The sequence below is a fragment of the Prorops nasuta genome, unplaced genomic scaffold, assembly GCF_024137725.1.
Source record: "Prorops nasuta isolate Cenicafe-Biocafe unplaced genomic scaffold, Cenicafe_Pnas_1.2 PNAS00032, whole genome shotgun sequence".
NCBI classification, from domain to species: Eukaryota; Metazoa; Arthropoda; class Insecta; order Hymenoptera; family Bethylidae; genus Prorops; species Prorops nasuta.
The window spans coordinates 772,375-793,449 of record NW_027116829.1 but is presented as its reverse complement, the minus strand read 5'-3'; the positions used below and the strand labels follow the sequence as shown (position 1 = coordinate 793,449).

Below are 21,075 nucleotides of genomic sequence, written 5' to 3'. Positions count from 1 at the left end.
ATATGTACACGTACATATATATTAATCACTAGGTATCAATGATTTACCTCGTATTCGACCCAGTTCTCAGCTGCTTCTTCCTGCTTGAGACGCGCCTGCAGATCGGTGAATCGCTGTGAAACCTCGGATACCTCGGTATGCAATCTTCGGTATTCATCGTAATCCGCATTAAACTCTGTCTTATAACGCTTTCTTTGTTCCGTGCTGCTTATCGTCGTGAAATATCTATATTCGTTAAAAATAAGAAAAACACATAGCACGTGAAAACTCGGCTCGAGCGATGTTTCATTGTCTTCCATGTTATAATGTGTAATGGGGGGGGGGGGAGTGAACAAGAGATGAGACAAGTATGGAGATGGGGTTGATACTCACGTGAGGTAGTCAGGGTACTCGGTGTGGTTGGGGCTCTCGGGCAATTCCATGTCACAGGAGGTGGTCGTGACGGTGTTGTCCGGATTGTTGACACAATTGGCACTGGGGACTCTGGAGGAAATTCCAGTGGAGGACGTACTACCGGATGGAAGACTCCTTTCCCTGGACTCCCTGGCTCTCTCCGCTCTACCATTTCTCTCGTTCCTGTCTCTCCTGTCTGCCGTTCCGTTAGAACTAGCACTGTAATCACCACTCGCCGCACTGCTTTGCGCATTACGCGTGTAATCCACGCTACTATCACTCGACTTGGCATTCTGATGATGCCGGTTACTCAATTGCTGCAAACTATTATGGGCTAGACTACTATGAGAATTATGGCTGCCAGGATTGGTACTACCGAGGATCGAGCTGCTGGACTCGCGAGGCTGGGTCGGCTCTTCGGAGTCACTGGTGGGCGTCAAGCACGGTTTAGAGTAATTGTTGGCCCGTAGCACTTCACTGTTCGATGTTCTTTCGGCCCGATAATCAGCCCGTTTCTGCTGCCTGTGATCCCAGCTGTCTGTGCTGCCACCGACATTCCCACTAGCACTGCCACTACCATTACTACTACTATTATTATTATTATTATTATTACTACCAGTTAAACCCGACCCCGTTCCACTAACAACAATAACACCACCACCACTACCACCACCACCAGCCGTCCTTCCTATCTCGTTGTTAGCCTCGGGTTTCCTATAGTGGGAAATCCGTGGTCTCTTCGTTGGTAAACCATCCGTCCCTTGATAATAACCCGGTCGTTTGCTGTTTAGCAATGCTGGTGGGGGTGCCGTTACTCCTGGAGGCGATCCTGGATGAGTGGAATTTGGAGATTGTCCGCTGCCTGCTCGACAAAACAGCATCCATTAGTTTTACATGCTTTATCATATAACGACGCGCAATAACGATACGATCGCGAATAGCCACGTGTACGTGCTCGCTAGTATTTCGAGAGGTATCAATGAAAATGCGCACTACCACACTTGAATCATACAGAATTCTACCGTCTCTCTCCTCCCCTTTTCGTCGATGAACGATCGTGGATGGAACGTGTACGATTAATGCTTCGGCTTACGATCATCCCTAACTTTGCCACGTTATCATGAGAGAATATATATATATATATATATATATGTAATGGTGTGTGTACCAATCTGTACCATTTACACTTTGAAACGTACCGCTGGAACCACCGTCACTGGAACCTGGTGGAGTGAGATTTTGAGGCTTTCTTCTCTTCAACATTGCCTTCTCCTGCTCGCTGTAGTATGGCCATTCTTCCTGCACGTCGTTCCACACGTATCTATGCAAGTGATACGTATTGTCCCGCATGAAAGCCACTTGCTTCAAGATGGTCGTCATCGCACTGCGTTCGCGCTCCCTCACACCCTCTAAAAACCAATCGTGACATCGGTTAGAACGAAACTGTATGATCCATCGAGTTTGAATCATGAAGAAAAAGAGACAATGAAATATAACTCTACCTCTATTGATGCGGTCGTACAATTCAGGTTTCTTATATGGCCTCAGAGCAAGAAGGTGTATCAGACGCTCCCTGTTAAAGGAACGATGTGCAAGTGAGACTGATGCATATAATTCAATAATTGGTGTTTCTTAACCTTCGACATGACAACGAGCAGAGACTTATTTACAAGAGTTTCGGATGTTCAAAGACCAAATGTTTTACATGTTCGAGCTCGAGGTAGATTTGTAGCAACTAATCGAGCAACTATTGAAATTAGTCGTAAGCAATTCGATTGTCGAGTGTGAAAGGGTTCTCGGATTACAGCAAAACACACGGTTGTACAAGTGGAACGTACTTGAGAGGTCTTCGCATGATATCGGAGACCTTCTTCTCGGGTGGCGGGGCGCGGGCAACGGGCGGGGACTTGTTGCTCGGTGCTGGCTTGTACGTGGATGATGACAGTCTTGCTTGGCTGCCGGAACTTGGAATGCTAGCTAATTCCTTATGCCTGGACGATGGATTTGCTGGAGGTGGTATCGTTCTTCCCGTTCCTTTCACCTTCACCTTCCGACCGATGTCCGGTCCGTTCGGCTTGATCACTCTCGTGCTGAAAATCAATGCGCCAGCCGCGCTTTAGTCTTCCTCTCAATCGCAATAACTATTCTCGCTAATTCGATAGTCTTTATGGAAATTCAAGCTACCGATATTTCAGAAAAATTCTATCGCAAAAATACGGACGGGAGAGACTCACCATTTATTCTTATTGTTCTCCTCGGCCACCGCCATTCTATGCCTGGTCGTCTCGTAAACATCGTCGTTCGCCTGTATTCGCATCTTGCAGGGTAATGCACCGAGACTCTCCAAAGTTCTGGAAGAAAACGATCCGATAAACTGTCTGCTCTCTCTCTCTCTCTCTCTCTCTCTCTCTCTCTCTATCAATATATACCCCCAAGAGCTCTTTCGCCAAACTTGTCAAAAATATAATCCTGCATCTACCGAAGAGATAAGATAGAGGAGGAATATTGAAACGATATAGGAAATTAGGTAAACGTTTAATAACAATTATAATAAATGCTAATAAAGAGGACGCGAGCTCTCGAGGCTTCCGAGTAAGATCGATAAAATTGCAATTACTCGGGGCCGGTTTGTTGGATGCACTCGAATCCTCCCTGTGGACCCTCGATGTCCTGGTTACCGGATAGGCTGAAGGTGAAGCCGGCGGATCCATGGCTCGATTGTGTGGATGGAAAGGAGAGTTGCTGAAAGCAAAAAGATTAGAACCAGTTAATTCTCAAGGTCCACGATCCTCCGTTCTTATAATATCGCGCCTTTTAAGTCTATCGTGAATTATATACGAATCGTTTGGCGAAACGCGGCCGCCGTTTAATACACTGCACGCATGGGAAATTTTGGCTACTGTGCGATGAAAACGCACGAAGGATAGGGACGGGCAAAGCTTTATATAAGAGATATGTATAGTATATTATCCTCTTTAAGGAAAGACAGTTTGAGAGGCGGGCTGGAGAAGAATCTCGCGCGAGGTACGGATTTCGCGATGCGGAAGAGAAAGGATGCGGCGACGAGAGGAAGCGGAATAACAAGGGTCCGCTACTAGAACTCGCTCCTTCGGACTTTCGAGCATATAAAGTAGCATCGCTAAGAAAATCCTCCCGTGCTTTCGAAACGCTATATATATCACGATCCCTCGATAAGCTTCCCCGGCATCTCCCACTCGTAATCGCTCGTGTGCTTTCGCTGCACTCTGCACGATATTACTGCACCAATGCAGCTTCGCGAATCTCGAATAAATTTGGACTTCGATGTAACAATAACGCATCGTAAGAATTTCAAAGGAAGCGTGATCGAAGGATTTACGAATCTGGATCCCCTCTCCCGAGGATCCTCTCGCAGAGACAGTGGAGTATCCAGGTCACGGGACCGAACCCCCTTCCCCCCCCCCCTTCTTCCCAGCCTCTGTCCCCTTTCGTCTTCGAAACGAAAGGTCGAGTCGCGCGCGAGAATGCGATATGAAAGTTTCGCGAAGGGAGCACGAGCGAGCAAAGAGTCCGGGAGCCAACGCTAATTTGAATTTCACTGCGTGCGGAAGGACACGACGATACGTCGCGTCGTCCGTTGTTCCATGCGCGTACGTAACCATCGTCGCAGGTAGATACACGGAAACAGGTGAATTAAAGTGTATGTAGCTGCAAGAAACGCCTAACTTATCATCGACCGACCGGTTGTCAACTTGAACACGCGCGCAGCTGGAATTTTCGAAAGATTCCAAAGAGAAATGTATTTTAAACTGGTACATTAATAGACCGAAGAAGAGGTGATTTAAAGCAGAGAGGATAGAGAAGCATTGGTTGCCCGGTGAATCGTCGCGAGGAAATTATAAGCAGCTGATTTCTGCGCAGGCGGATTCTTCGCGAATCTCATCGCTTGAATTTTAAAAATTGTCCGAAAGAGAAATGTTTTTTAAACTAGTCTCGTGATTATTGTCGAGAAAGTTGGTGTTGGATGGATGCTGTTACGGCGCTGTAAGAATCAGAAGCAGACGCGCGTCCGCCCACCGACTCGCGCGTTGCCAGCTCGAAATTATTTCGGTCTCAAAGGCCGCAACAGCTGAGCGAGCGAGCGGCCGCGCGGCTCTGGCTACACACACACACACACACCAGTCAGCCTCCATTGCCTCGATATTGTCTCGGAAGACTCGACGCGCTCCGATATATATACACACAGCTGTGAACACACACGGAACACCTACATATATCGCGTATCATCGCGAAAATAAGAGCTGTCGCTGAAAGCTGCACAACTGCACGGCTCGTCCAATTATTCTTCTATCCCGCGGGATAAACTTTTTTGAGAGTGAATAAGCTTGGTAAAAGCGTTATGGAATCGGCGTCGATCGAAACGCATGAAATTCCATACGCATAGAGGAATAATTGTGAAAAATATGTACGCGTCAGAGTGGAGAAAGGTAGATAAACGTGTTTCCATTGGTTTACAAACGAGATTCCATTGCGGATTGATGCCTGAAAAAAGCATGTAATGTTTCATTAAGCGGAGAACTCGGTTGATAATCCAAAAATAAAAATTCTCCGTTTATTTTATTAGACGCGTCAAATGCATAAATTCTCTCTCCTTCCCATTTTATCCGATCGCTCCGCTTCGATCCACATCCTGTTTATCCCACTCGTTACACGAATCCCATTAAGGTCGGAATCTACCAATTTGCATGGATTTCATCGATCAATCATTAATAGTGGCATGTTTATCGATCCTTTCCACGCGAGATCGCTCTTTTCGGGCTTTTCTCAGACTTTCGTGAAATTCGCTGCTCGATTGCCCGAGCGAAGTATCAACGATGAGCGTTCTCCAGCAGTAATCAAACTACCAATGGCTTTGAGATGCACGGAAATATAATTATTACATTCTTATTGAGAGAAAATAATTTCCTCTCGATATTCCAAATATATCAGAGATTTTATCGTTTATCCTTTTCTGCAACCATATATAATTACCTTTTCAATTTAATCTTGAACGTTCTTAATTTTTTATTGAGATCTCTCTCATTTATATATACCTAATCAATATTTCATACATTTTTAATTACATATTTATATATGTATATCTACTCGATGTCGATGATGATTCTTTCGTTTGGCCGATCGATATAAACAATTTCTGATGAAGTTTGCCATTGAACCAACGGTGCAACGAATGAAACCTAAGAAACTGGAGATGGAAGAGCGAAAGTTTCGTGATTTTGAGATTTTCGTGAAATTCGGTAGTCGCATGACGCAACGAAATAACGAAAGCTCGAGAGACGGAACGTTAAAACCTTTGTAAGTGTTGTAAAGCTGCTGTGGAACAGGCGAACACATGTGTTCTCTATCCACGAGATTCGTAAGGTCGTTCGTACCAGTGAAAGCTGTCCCTCCACCTCTCCCTCTCCCACTCTCTCTCTCTCTCTCGAGAAGATATATATTTTTCTTTCACCCCCCCCCCTCCTCTCCACTCCTCTATATAATTTCAAAACTGACAAACCGGATCCACACAAAAAAACCAAGCGATCTTTATGATAAAGCTTAACGAGGAAAGAAGAAAAAAAAAAAAAAGAAATTGCAAAAAAAGGCTGAAAAAAAGAAAAAAATATCCACTGGACAAACTCATCCTCGGTGCGAAATGGGCGTTTTTGGCGGGAAATCGCGAATGATCGAAGGGTTAGTAATAGGTCAGCGCGTCGCTATACGTGCAAAGTCACTTTCACTCAACGCGATTTATTTTCTACTCCGCGTGCACGCGCGCTCGCGCAAATCGAACGTGTCCACCGTTCGCAATCGTCTCTTCTGGAGTTAATTAACGTCATCGCGCGTGTTCGGTGAAAAAAGGAAAAGAGAGAGAGAGAGAGAGAGAGAAACGAAAGCACCCTGAAATCCCACTTTGCGGCGAGTATTCTGCAATCGGAGAAGAAGGATGGAGAACCGCGTCATCCTTTTAAAATGCGCGAATCGATAAATTCTGAAGATTATCGAAACGTATCACGTATTTGGTACAAAGCACGTACCATTGAGCAGAAGCGAGTTTTGCCCGTTGTGACGTAAGAAACATTTGGAGAGAACCAAACATTTTCCCTTATACATATATTACATGCACACATATATCTATTACAAAAAACGTATACAATTAAACAGAAGGGCGAGCCTCTTAAAATGTTGACGTCACAAAGGTTCTCGAGCCAAAAACCTTCCCTCTTATCACACACACACACACACATATTTATTGGAGATTCTGCTCCAACGAAAAGAGCTGATTGAATATCGAGAGGAGGACAATCGTTTCGAAAGTGCAATTTATCGACTATTGAAACGATCTGACGCAACGGTGCATGGCGGTTGAAAAAAGAAGCTTGGTTGTTTAACCATATCGACCGCGGGTTATTGGTGACGGGAGATGAAAAAGGGGGAGAGGGGAGAGGAGGGAGATCCGAAGACGACGAGGAGCCAGAATTGCAGAGCGGAAGAAGGTAAAAGAGACGATATAGATGCGGTTAACAAGCTATCATTACGTTGCAACTTTCTACTACCGAGTAAATGTAACTTGGACAGAGCGAAGTTGTGCGATCGAGCACGTGACGCATTCATCACGTTTATTCCAAGTTTTACCCTCGAGAGAGCCACGTTTGCTTATATATCGCGAGCGCAGTTGTAAAATATATAGAAATTCCATTGGAGCTAGGCTGAAATTCGCGCTTCCTATTTAACCGCGAGCAGCGAGAGCTTTCCCCCACCTCCTCCCCGCCACACAGCCTCTTTTATATCTCACGCCGAGTATATACCTATACGTATACTTGTGTGTGTGTGTGTGTGTGTGATAATTATATATACCCTATATATCCTATATACCCGGAAGATCGGACAATTTTTGACGTGTCAGTTGCTTTATGGATCAACTGTTTAATGGAGCGTTGAGAAATGGTAATATATACCTTTAACGTGCCTTTAATGGGAGGGGGGGGGGGGGGGGGGTGGCAGCTCCATTCCTCCCCCCCCCCCCTCTCTCCTTCTATTTATATATAATACAACGTTGATTTCGATATAAATCATACAAAGCTCGCAAGATTGGCGTATTCAAGTTTGCAGCCAAAAGTAGCAGCCAGCGGCGAGTGGGAGCAACTTTTTCGGAACGTGATTCACGGAAGAAATCTAATAATAATTCTCCACTGACTCAGCCGTGTCATTCACTGTACCTCTGTAATCATTTCTATAGGTTTGCTGCAATCGTTCACCCCTCCGCGCGCGCGAGCGCGATTTCTTTTTTTTCTCTCCTCTCCTCGGATTCGAGTGTATTTTTTGCAAGCATTTTGTTACGCCGAGTGCGATCGCCCTACTGACACACAAATCGACCGTCACATCGGTGCTCGATAGACTCGTCAAGTGCAGCTATAATAATGTAGCGTATAGAGGGATGACGCAATCCATTCTTGGATTCGTACTTTGTTTTTTTTTGCTGCAAACATTCGACAGGGTGCTTCTGCAAATTTTCCGCCTTACAACGCGCGTTATAGTTTATTTGTTTAAAAGAAAATTCTAATTGGCTGGAATCTCAGTGATAATGAAAGCAGGTCAGGGGAGTTGACAACATTCTCGATTGCTGGATTCCTAAGAACCACCACCTCCCACTCTTACGTAATAAATTGCACGACTGCCAGGAATTTTTATAGTGTCCAGCAACCTCCGATTGTCTCTCTCTCTCTCTCTCTCTCTCTCTCTCTCTCTCTCTCTCTCTCTCTCTCTCTCTCTCATCGGCTCGTAAAATCCCTTATAAATCACTTGATCCAGTACCACCGGTATTTCTTATGTATTATACTATATGCGAACTATATCCTCTCTCAGAGGTCTGGCTGCATTTCAAGCAATTGTTTTGCCTGCCGAGTATTATTTATTGTATGTACGGTGTGTCGTACTGCATATTAGAGATCTTTCGAGTTTGGTCCAATTCTGAGAGCCATTCCTCCATAAAATGTGCTTATTTTCCAACTTTAACTAAATGGATGGAGGGAAAATACGCTGGAATGTTGTAAGAACGGAAAATAAAATTTTATTACACACACACACATTGCGCACTTGGTGTGTTCCATCTCCAGTGCACAATTGCAATATCCGAGCCTATTTTTTAGACTTTGTTACATAGATAGTAAGAGGAAAAGACGTTAGAACGCGTGTAAGAAGAAAATATAAAGTTGTATTATTATTACATTGCGAACACTGTAATGGTCTAGTCGGTAACCGGACGAAGATGAGGAATATTTCTTTCTTATCTCTCGCACGAGTGCTTGTTTACGTCGGTGTTGTTTGTTTGCGCACACATTTGTATAATTTATCCTTTCGATGAAAGCTATAGGAAACTATATGTACGTTTTCGAAGAAAAGCAAAAAGTTCGACGATGAGAATAATCGGGAGGTTTTAGAGGAATACGAGTTGGAAATCTTAATGGGTGAGGCTCATCGAGAGGCCAGACGTGGGAAAAAATGAGTCCGGGTGACCTCGTAGGGGGTTAAAAAGATACAACGCGTCAGACTGTGCGAGAGTTGTTTGCAATTCAATTGGCCGGGCCGCCCGCGGCTTTTGTATTTCGTCGGTATAGGCAATGACGTGCGATCGAGCAGCAACCTTTTCCCATGCTCGATATTTCTCCTCGCTGGCCGATCGTGTCGCTCGCAATGCCTTATCTCGCGCTTATTAAATTAAAACACCTTCCTTACTTGTCCAACAATTGCTCTCCCAGAAATTTCCTCTTCGCTCTCCGTATCGTTTTCTTTTTTCCGTTCGTTCAATGTACGCGCGCGACTCGTCGAAAGCGCCGCGGCGGCGGCGGCGGCGAGCAAAGAAATATAAATATATACGCGTATATATAAAAGCTAAAATAACGACAATCCGCACCTGAGCTCGCAATTAACATCTCCTGGTAAATATTTCAACGTCTGTTTTCCACATTTCCATGGATACGTGGATAACATTGCTCCGAAGCACGTAAATTTTCCACCAGTCGGATACACGCATTTAAATATTAATAGTTTTTTACAGTCGCAAATATTTTTAATCGCGCGAACCAATACTACCGTGCCGTACGTGTCTGCTTTCCATAGGCGAGTGTTTTTCCCCTACCTACACAACGACGCGCGACGAGCCTTATCGAAATCTTGGCCAAATATACTTGTTTTGCTGAATCTCCAACACACGCGTAAACTCCACGAACACACCGATAGAGATTTCTTTAGGTACTTTTATAACGCGACTCGCATAATTAAAACTGTTGTGTATATTCTTTCGGTTAACTCTTCTCTAATTAATCACATTTTCCTGATAATAAGCGCAGATAATCCATACGTATATTTCCCAATACTCCATTGCAAAGCGAGGAGAATTTAATTAAAAAACCAGAGAAATTATTATCTCTCGCTTTTAATTCCTTGTAAATTTATTATAGCCCGATATCGGATAATTCTATTCAATGTCGCTTTTTACGAGTATATATATTGGAAGATAAGATCTTTTTCGCTTCTGCTGGCATTTAGCAGCGCTGGTCGCTTTCCGAAAGACGGAATTCAACGAGGATGAGAGGAAACAACGCGTACGTATTTTTAAACTATATCTGGAGCATTGAATAAAAAATGGCCTTTGATTCCCCCCCCCCCCCCCTCCTCGAAATATGCAAGTAAACGCAGGAGAGACTCGTAACTGGCCCGATCACGCGCTCCTATCGTACTCTGTGTGTGCGCGTGCGCGTATGTATTTTCTTACACGTATACATATAAATATACACAAAAGTGGCTTATCTCACATGCATTTATCACGACGAGGGGATTTGCCGTATGTAAAAAGTTTGTTCGGTCGAACGGTGTGTGAGAGTGGACCGAGCGAGCTGGCGCATTGGTGTGCGTGCACACAGATTTAATACGTGAGCGAAGGTGGTGTGTCATTGTATAGTGCGCTGCTGCGGCGTCCTTCGCACGCCCGTGCCTGTCACTATGTTTGCCAAGCCGAGCGTAATGTACGTTGACGAGATCGGGTAGTGGTGATGGGTGAGAGGGGAGAGGGGGGGAGGGGGGAGTGAGCTCCGAGAGAGAGAGAGAGAGAGAGAGAGAGAGACCAGTCGAGCAGCAGCGCTGAACGCAGCAGAGCGGTGGGGCCAAGAAGGTCGCGGAAAAAAGTTTCTCCGCGCGCTGTGCTCGCGCTCAGAAATTACATCGATTTTTAATCAATGAAAACCATTAAGAATTTATTACACGTAATTACCTCCCATTATCCCTCTGCAGACCAATAAAGAACGTGTAAAATCCCTGACATTTCGCAAGATTAATTATCCTTTTCCCTTCTATCGTTGCGTTTCTTCGCAAAAACCTCGCGTTGACCAATAGGAACGTTTCAGTCGAGCCTCGTCCAGCTTATCTTGATTTATGACACGCTTCGGATTTTACACATATATACTCTTTTTTATTCTATTTTATTTTATCCACACACCTCCCTCCCTCCCCCCCCCCCCTTATACAAGTAGGTCCCTGTATCTAAAATTAAAACGGACGTCGCTCGCGCTGACCCACACACGCACACGCGCACCACTCGAGAGCGCGTCTCGCTGATAAAGAAAACTCGCGAGATTTCGATTTCAGATGTCAAACTCCTGCGTCGTTGCGGTATTTATCGAGATTCGAGATTTTCTATCTGGTTAATGAGATTTTTCAATGGGATCCCGATGACGCAAGACTCTGTCAATGAGAAAAATGCAGGATCGTGCGCGTGTTTGCGCGTTTCTCCGCGTTCCGTAATCTCTTTATTTAGATAGCGAAAATTCACGGTTATATTTAAAGCGTGGAGGAGGGGAGAAGGTGGCTAGGTCGATTTTCGAATCGGCTGGCTTAATAAAGACCGACGACGACGCGACGGCTGCTCGCCCCGCCTCGCCCCGCCTCGCTGATTAAAATAACTGGAATTTTGTCGAAGCGGAACAGCCCCCGTTAGGAACAAGGATCGAAATTTAGTTATGAATTCGACACTGAGAAATCCAACAACATTGCTGTACGTCCTACTCACCGCGTGCGCGCGCGCTGCTCTCAATGCTTTCGATTATAAATACATTTCCTGCTAAAACCGTAATCGCCTGCTACGTTTATTAGGGATAACAAAGAAATCTCTCCTCCTCCTGGTCTTATCTACATCTTCTAGGCAATTATCTCTGTCGAAAAATCACGTTTACATTCTAGTGTGGCTAGAGGGGACGAGGAAACAGTAAGAAATGTGTTTTCTTGCTTTCTTAATAGCCTGACGTAGGAGATCGTTAATCATTTTTATCATATAGCTACTTGTTGACAAGACATAATTCTACTCTGTTGCTTTCCCAAAAGCATATCTATAGCTGAGAGATAATCAGGGAACAACAGTCGCATCGGTGCGAATGGTTGATTCACGCTTGGTCAGGGGGGGTGAGAGAATTGTTTATCCGAAAATTGTAAATAGAGTCGCGAGATTAAATTTATTTATTGCGCGTAACGAGAGGAGGAAGGGTGGCGGGGTGTTCAATGGCAAAATGGATCAATCGCGATAACCTCGTCGAGCCTCGAAAACACACGTGTTTTTGACGTTTCGCAGTTTAACCTCTATTTTCGTTGGAGGATTCTCGATGCTTCTGCGTTATTATTAGGGGCTAGCAAACCGGAAGTATCGTAATGAGAATTAGATTGGAATAATCGACGAAGAATCGCACTAAGCGGAAAATGGATCAATTGAAACAACCTAATCGAGTTTGACGTCTCGAAGCCTGAAGAAACGAGCGTTTTGAACATTTACAAGCTAATCTCTATCCGAATCTCCGGAGGATTGCAAAGCGGAAGAGAGTCGACCTACAGAGAGAGAGAGAGAGAGAGAGAGAATTAAACTAAAATAGCTTGCGAAGAATCTCTCATTCCCAAACGACAAACTGGATGAATCGCTATAACCTAACGAGAGGATGGACTCTCCCAGGCCTGGAAAAGCACTTGTTTTGAAATTTCGCAATCTCGTGCAATCTCCCCCGGAGGAGCATTCTCGGCCGTGTCGTTCTCGTGTTCGGGGGTGGTAAACCGGAAGTGTCGCGGCGACCTACCGCAACGTCACGCGAATTCCGAGCGAGCACGTGTCGAAAAGCACCTGTGGTGGTCGCGTACATACCACCGGCCCGCGCGGGCGCTCTCTGCGAATGACCACCGCCTGATTTTTTTCTTTCTTGCGAAGAGAATGAGAATGAGAGAACGAAAATGAGAGAGAGAGAGAGAGAGAGAGAGAGAGAGGGCTGAAAGAGACCTCGAATGGAGAAGGAGTCACTTGTTCGAGCCAGCCACCGAATGGCTGATTTCGTGGCGAGGCGATTCGCTTTATATACTCATCGAATACTATCACGTGGTCGCTGGCTCTCCTCCCCTCTCCAGGGCTACTTGCTCTGGGAGGGGGGAGGAGGGAGAACGCCTGTTATAACACGCTTGGATTGTGTGCGAGAGCGTGAGACACCCGGCTTACACCGGCTCAAACTGATTGGTAGTTGCCAAGCGACGTCTCTATCTATTATTTACCACACACTTGCACGCACCGTGCACGTATATACATTTTCTAAATCGAAACTTGCAAGAAATTTGGATCTTTGCGAGTGTTGCGCTTTTATTAGAGTTGAATCATAGGAGGAAAATGCAGTATCGGCCTTAACACACTCCGGTAGGAACCCACACAGTCTCGCGTGGTCGTAAAAATCTCTGCCCCCCCCCCCCTCCACCCTCCCTCGCGCACGGTTCTCTCGTGCAAAGTCCACGAGGGAGGTCGTTCAAAGGGAGGGGAGACTGGCCGAAGAATTATGCGACACAATGCGATGTCGTATATATCGCGCGCGGAATCGTCGTAAATCCTCGCTGGAATTCTAGGAAAGCGCGAATGTCGCGTTGAGAGCTCTATGCAAATCGCGCGATTCACAATAATATACCTACCGATGCCTCTCTGTAAATTATATAGTACCCCTCCCCCCTCCCCCCCTTCGACCATTCTTAAGCGCGACAAAAACATTCGTCGGATTCTTGATTTAATTCGCTATTAATTACCGGGCTCTCTCAATTACATCACTCGAGCGAAAGAAAAGTTTTACGGCGTACCGTAGAAAGTTTCGCAAGCGATTGTTCGTCGCCGCGGCCGTTGCAAAAAACGCGAGGGTTTTTAGCGGACTGGCCAGCTGAAAAGCGTGGAATATCGCATAGGGATGAAAATAATAGGATTAGGATTACGGCAGGCAGCAATGGCTGCTCCGGCGACCTGGTATTTAAAACGCTCGCCCTTAAACTCGACGTAATTATAGAAATCTGGTACGCTTTAAAAACGTTCGCGCGGACGGAGTCTCGATGATTTCTGAGAAATTCACACGATGAGACGCCGGGTCGTCCTGGGAGATGTACCGTTTAAAAATACTTTTTGGAGAGGCGCGAGGAAAACTGTTTGTAGAAACTGCAATTGATCCGGGCACGGTTTTTACGGTGGCTGACTGGCTGGCTAGCTCGCGCGCGCGTGTCCCTCTTTAGCTCGGATCGCGCAAAGACAGAGGAGTGGGTTCGGGTTACGCCGTAAACGACCTTCTTAAAGTACGTTCAGCGGAAGAGCGTTGCGATAGTAACCTACATAAGACTGCCTCCTCTGGCGAGCACAATTTTTACGAACGTTTCTCATCGACGCTCGACGGTCCAATAACACGTTTGAATAACCTTCTGGGTTTTAATTTCAGCCGGAACATTCGTCCTTTTCGCTGCCGAGTCTTATTTGCGTGGAACAGCGCGTCTCGTCGATATATATATATATATATATATATATATATATATAGAGAGAGAGAGAGAGAGAGAGAGAGAGAGAGAGAGAGAGAGAGAAAGATGGAGGAGCGAGTTTGCCGCGCGCAATTGCGCGCATCCGCTGCGCCCGTTCTATGATATAATAATGTCGCATTTCAAGAGCAGTAGGTCGCCGTGAGAAGGCAGAGGTACATATACCTACTCCTAGGTCCGCCCCACACACGGTTCATCGAACGTCAGCTATATACGCGCGTACATACGTATATATACGTACGAGCGCGACGCGAAGCAGCATCATCGACCGACGAGCGTCTCTTTCCCTTTAATGGAATCTTTTGTCCCCAAAGTATAACCGTCGAAGAAATTCGCTGCGAGGGTTTTTATGAGTTTTGGCCGCGGCGCAACGATGATAGCCCTATATCGATGGCGGCGCGACTATGGGTGACTCGTGTCACTTGATTTCGTCACACCGCTGCCCGACCACCAGCGATCGACCAGTATCCCTAGCGAGTCCTCGTCGCAGGCTCCAGCAAATCGCAGCTGCAAATCCCGTAGGAATACTCGTGGGGATTGGCTGGATTTTCAGGGATCGACGGTCGGTACGATCGTCAGGAATGTAAGATAGCGTTAAGCGTCCACTCGGCGCGACAACGGCTAGTTTTCTATATTGGATCCTCCTCGTGGCGTCGGTTCGAGGGAATTCGAGAAAAGGAGGAGATCGAGCAGGATCCAGAGAAGAATCCAGGGAGTATTTTTATGTGGAGTGAGAGGACCTCGGAGAAATTTCCAGCTATATATGGCTCTAGGTTATTGATCCGCGGAGAATGTTCGCGGGGGGTGCGGCGTGGATCTCCTCGCCTGTAGATATTGAAATTAATATATATATATAGATGTGTGTATACATCGCAGAGAGACAATGGAGCGGTCGAGGAGCTGGAATGATAAACGAGCGTCGCGAGTCTGCCGAGTGGGCATGCTGGTAGATAAGGGCGTTTCTCGAAAATTCTGCTGCAATATCGACGCCTGATGACGTCACGCGTCGCCGCGTGGGCGTCCTTAGCCAACTCCACCCACCAGCTCGCGCGCACTGACGTAGACGCGAAAATTTCTAGATCCTTCGCAGCAGGGGCGCCGCGGAGCGTTTTCGCTGCAAAATTCCCACTTTCTTGCAAGAATACACAAAAATCCGCTATTGCATCGCCCCTTAAGGTTGCCGCTGACAGAGATGGAATAACGAATCGAACGATCGGAATCCAACAGTCTCGACGGCCAGTGTGGAGAAAATGATTTTTTTCCTCGATCCTTATTATTGCGGCGGAGACTCGGCATTTATTTCCGGAGGGTGCGTTACTATTTCCATCACGGCGGCGCGGCGGTAGCAGACCGAATATGCTTTTTCCTTGTGCTACGTCGTCGTCGTCGTCGTCGTCGTCGTCGTCGTCGTCGCTGAAAAATACAGGCAAAGAGAAACGGTAGGAGAAGGCGCGCGAGATCAGCTGTGCCGGCCGAGACGTATAAATAATTCTCGGCCCACTTCCCCATCATCGAGATCCACCACGTGCGCGCGCCGAGTACACGCGAGGAAAATTCGACATTATCTCTCGGGAAAATCATTCAAAATACTGCAATTTGTCAAATTCGTCAAGACTGTGGCGGTAAAAGAAGTTTTAACTTTAAAATCCAAGCTTTTGCAAAATGCTTGAAAATAAATGAAGAAATTCTAGCGTTACGCGCGGCTCATTGAAAAATGATATTTTACTGGATCGTCGAAGCCCGCGAATTTCGCCGTGCAAAATGGAAGAAAGAGAAGGAAAGCACGCTGATTTCTCGTGCCAAAGATGGAACACGCTATAGACGGCAATCGGGAATTCGGAAATCGACTTGGCCGCGTCGCGTCGCGTCGCGCCGCGTCGTTCGGAATGCAGTTTGACATCCCCTTAGCCTTATTAAAGGAACGCGTAAACAAACTACAAAACGAATTTCAATGAAAAGTCTACCTCGACGTAGAATCTAAACACGTTGCGCAATCGAACCATGATTTGCATATAAGAGTGCACGGTAAATCGTATCGCGTTCTTTATGCTCTTTCTTAAATCCATTTTCCAGTCGATATACATATATACAGGGTGTCCCACACGAACGATGGCCATGCCAATAATACTATCGGATAGAGGGGAAAAATCCAAGTAAAAAAGTCCTAATAACTTTCTTTCTAGCACCCTTACTTGAAAAGCTACTCGCACATAAATATTATCCATTAAAGTAGCATTTCTTAATTAGTGGAAGATTGTTTTGGTCGCGCACATTAAAAGACCAAAAATGCTAAGATTCTGTGAATTGGAATACTAAGAAATAAACAAAGCCACAACACACATCCACTCGAACCTATCCAAGTGGTCGAAGGTCGATCGGCTGTTTCGAGTTTGCGCGCCATTAAAACAATCAAAACATAAACACACCACTTGAATAGGCTCAAGTGGATATTTGGCTTTGTGTATTTCTTAGGATTTTAATTCGTAGAATCTTTCTGGCCTCGCGTAATGCGACCAAAACAATCTTCCTTTTTAAGAAAGGAGCTACTATGTAATCGATAATCTTTAATTGCAAATAACTTTTGAACCAAAAGTGCTAGCAGAAAAGTTGCAACAACTTTTTTTCCTTAGATTTTTGTCCCCTATCGGATGGTATTATTGGCATATGGCCATCGTTCGTGGAACACCCAGTATATATACTCATCTGACCGGAGTGTCACAAATTACTCAGCGAAGCTCTCGTTGAAAAAGCGTTACACAGCATCGCCATCGACATTGGTGTCGTATCTGGAGTAATCGGAAAGAAAGTTGACAAAAAAGTCGACCAACTAGACGACTCGTTGGCTACCCGATCGAGTCGATTTACTCTCTAACGAGGGGCCTAGGAGGAGCCGAAAAATCGTTCATCAATCTCTCTAATAAATTCACCAATTTCAAGATATTTTCTACTTGTTTCAATAATTACATTAAGAGAAAAAAATCTGAATACGCGGAATATGATTTAAATATCCAGAAGAGAAAAGAGTAACGATCCAGTATATTTTGACAACGATTAAGGTATAAAGGAAATTCGTGTATACGATGAACAATAATACTGGCATTGATTCACTATTAAGTTTACGATAATTAAAACGGCTAGAGAAAAGAGTGACGATCTAGTATACTCTGGCAATGAGTAAAGTAAAGGAAATTCGTGTATGGGGAACAACGGTATGGCGAGCTCCATTGAGTGTAAAGCCAACGGTGTAACGGTTTCCGGGCAAGGATGTGGCACAGCCTACATACCTTCCTCACTAAGTAGGAGAAGGCGCGTGCGAGAGAGAAGAAGAACGGCGCACCACCAGGGAAGAAGAGAATCCAAGAAAGAGAGGAGGAGGAGGAGGAGGAGGAGGAGGGAGGAAGGGATTCTCGAATACCTTGGATAAAAAAGACAAATTGAAGATTGAGGAAAATGGAAAGAAACTGTCCACGGAATATAAATAAATGGATTCGTCGCGAGTATCCTTGAAAAGACGTACGTATAAGGATCGGTGCAGTGCACAGATGGCGCGCCGCGAGTCGCAAGGTTTCAGGAAAAATGACGCGAGGCCCCTTTTTATATATACATCCAAGGGATCTCTGGTAGTGAAAGGAAGTGTACACAGTTACTTAATCTCCGTTTGACAGAAACGAGGTCATTTTTATCGAGGGCCAGCGCAAAGCATGCGGGATAGCAGGGAGTAGAGCGACTCGCGAGTCAACGTTTCGCGAGGCTTCGTTCGCTTTGCGTGAGATTCTCCTGATTTTCGCTGCTCGAAGAAGAGAAGGACGCAGCTGCTGCGCGGGGATATCCGTTAAATCGACTGGATCCACGTAAAAGTATTGGTGAAAGTGTGCACGCGCGCGCGCGCGCACGTGGACTCTTACGGCCTGGGTCCTCACCTCCAGAAATAAACGAATTTCGTCGACACCCCCGCTCTCCGATGATAAATAGGCTGAGGAAGGCGCGACACGCTGCGAGCGCAACGACACACCGGCCGCCGCGGCCATTCGAACCTTTCGAAACTTGCACTTCTCGCCGCGCCGCCGCTCTCTTCGGTCACGCAACTCTTTCGTTTCTTTTTACATAAATTAGTCCACTGATCAAAGCGAATCGTCAAAACCTATCCGATGCAAAAACTTGTAATTTCCCAAGAAAATTTCGCGATTGCCGTTATACCATACGGCTGCATGGCTACGTGCCATTCGTTCCACCTTTACTTCCTTTTTTTCCCATGCCCCTCCTACGCGCACAATTTTATCCTGCTCCATTTTAGGCAAACTCGCGAGCTTATCTCGCTCCACCGATATTCTTTTCTTGCTAATTCCTTCGCAGGGATGCAACGACAGAATATTTTCCTACTTTTCCCCCGATGCAGTCCTCGCTCGTATCATTGCGTCGTTATATTCGTGCATTTGCCAAAAATAGTATACAACTCTTGCAATGCTCGCGCGAACATGACTATATAGTTTTCTTCAGCGATTTTCTCCAAAGTTGCAGCAAGCTTATCTCTCGGCGACTAGATTACTCATCTAGTCGAGGAGGATAATCATGGTCGTTTCTACGATACAATGAGAGATTTTACGTATTTTTCCTGCTGGCTTAAAACTTTAGATGCTTCCTGCAGCTGCTGCTCTCGGATATCATTACGTTACTCGTATATCTACAGACTTCCTTGAGGATTAACGAGAAAATTGTAACTCGTGGACGTTCGCAAACCGGTCATTTAACGCTCATTACAGAATTTTAAACAAATATCTCTCTACTGTGTTCTTCGGCTTGAATATTCTGTATTGGATAATTCACGGTGGCTCTATTATTAGCATCGCATAATTCATTCTGCAAAGTGGGCAAGCAAGGTCTCCTTGGAGAATTGAACGATCTATTAATCACGCGAGGAGTATCCGGGTTTCCGGCTGGGACCGGAAGGAAGGAAGGAAGGATAGAGGTGGACGGGGGGGGGGGGGGACACGGAACGACGACTTACAAGAACACTTTCGCCCGCTGCGCTTTTCTCCGTGGTAGATTCAAAAGTGCGTAGATCGTTCTCCCCCCCCCCCCCCCATCTCTCTCTCTCTCTCTCTCTCTTCAACTCGTGTTTTCTCCATCTCGCACGAGAGAATCCGGATCTGAATTTGCATAAACCGAAGGAATCCATTCTCGTGGATAAATCTTCTGGTAAATAAATAATAAAAAGAATTTCAATCACTTTGTGTACCCTTCTCTCCATTTATCTTTAATAAAATCCATCGTCGCGTTTCATTCAATGTTCGATCGAGTAAAGAAATATACAATCTCGTAGATCCAGATGACACAAATATACGATAAAGAAAAATATCCAAGATAATTTTCTATACATAAGGACATTATAGATTTTTACGTGTTTGTAAAGTTCTCCGTCAGATTTCATTGACGGTTTGTGATTGAGTAAATGGAGGAGGGAGAGAGAGAGAGAGAGAGAGAGAGAGAGAGAGAGAGAGACGGCAGAGTTCTAGGCTCTATCTTGATGGAGGTACATCTTGACAGAGCGGCACGGCACGGCGGCGGCGCGTCCTTGGGGGGCAAGTATACGAGGAGGAGCGTTTGACAGAGCGCGCGAACCGGTTGTTGCAGAGAGCTCGCGCGTCTACCGGGTGTTTCACAATTAACCTCGCTCCCCACCCCTCTGCTTCTTCCACAGGTCGAACCGTTAAGCGAGCAGAATGTTCACCGTTGCGAAACACAATAGAGTCGCGGCGCTCTCGGTGTGTAGGTCTGTGTATATTATTCTATACGCTCTGTAGAAGAGATTACTTTCTCTTAGGCGCAATCGCGATATATAATCTCTCCCCCTCCCTCTCTTCCCGTACACTAGAGCAAACAACCACCCAACTTTGCCTCTATATATTTATTTATCCAACCTTTGTCTCTGTCACCTGAGAATACAAAATCCCTCTGTCGAAAGAAAATAATAATTCATTTCTACATTTCCAACTGTGTTTTATTTTCTTGACAATTGCATGACGTTGTTTGTGAAAGGAAATATAAAGGTAGAGAGAGAGAGAGAGAGAGGTAGGATGTAATTTTTTGGTGATTTTAAACGGTTGGAGGAAATTTGAGGCTCCGGGGAAAGTGAATTATCTTGGATAATGCAAAGTAGCATACAAAGTATTAGCGATAAGCCGATAAGGAATACCTACGCGAAATATCGTCTCAGCTATCGTGGAGGTTAACGGATAAATATTTGACCTCCGGAAAACGAGAGAAAATATCTGAGAAAGCGATAAACTCTGCTCAACACTTATCGCCATAAATGACCGAACATTCTTGAAAAACAACAGGTTATGTACAAAGTGAATTTTTGAAAGTTGATATATATGTACGAGTTTTGCATGTGTATTAGGGAGGACAACAGGGGTAAAAAGCAGACCCCTCGAGATAAAACCTTATAATTTTCCATCGTAACGAACAATCTCAACGCGTTTCACACGTTACTCCGATGTATCTTCAAACTATATGGTGGTGGGTTGATATTATGCGAGTCGTACAGGTAATTAGCATAAGATTTAAAAAATTCAATCAATTAAACTCTTATTATTATAATTAATAAATAAATCTTGATTTCTCTTGAAAAATAAACCCGATAGAAACTCTTGCGACTAAAGAGCAAAGGAAGATGATATTGCTGAATTATATACGAAAAGAGTTCAATTAGCTCCTCATATAAACGTATGAATAAATTAGCCGAGTTGACTGAGAAATATATATGAAAATATGAGATAGAAAAGTTATAGTTTTCGAAATGGCACA

The 21,075-nt window shown here is 45.2% G+C and overlaps 1 protein-coding gene across 2 annotated transcripts in view; it reads right to left on the bottom strand.

Annotated features, from left to right (window-relative positions):
- Positions 1–21,075, bottom strand: part of Su(Tpl) (Suppressor of Triplolethal) — a 50,013-nt gene that overhangs the window by 9,420 nt on the left and 19,518 nt on the right. For both annotated transcript variants that reach the window (XM_066743191.1, XM_066743190.1), the window contains exons 4-10: positions 3,011–3,135; positions 2,628–2,744; positions 2,232–2,483; positions 1,896–1,966; positions 1,593–1,802; positions 373–1,255; positions 48–225 (exon numbers count right to left, since the gene is read on the bottom strand). In XM_066743191.1, the coding sequence (XP_066599288.1) occupies positions 48–225; positions 373–1,255; positions 1,593–1,802; positions 1,896–1,966; positions 2,232–2,483; positions 2,628–2,744; positions 3,011–3,135 (1,836 nt within the window). The remainder of the gene's footprint in view (positions 1–47; positions 226–372; positions 1,256–1,592; positions 1,803–1,895; positions 1,967–2,231; positions 2,484–2,627; positions 2,745–3,010; positions 3,136–21,075) is intronic.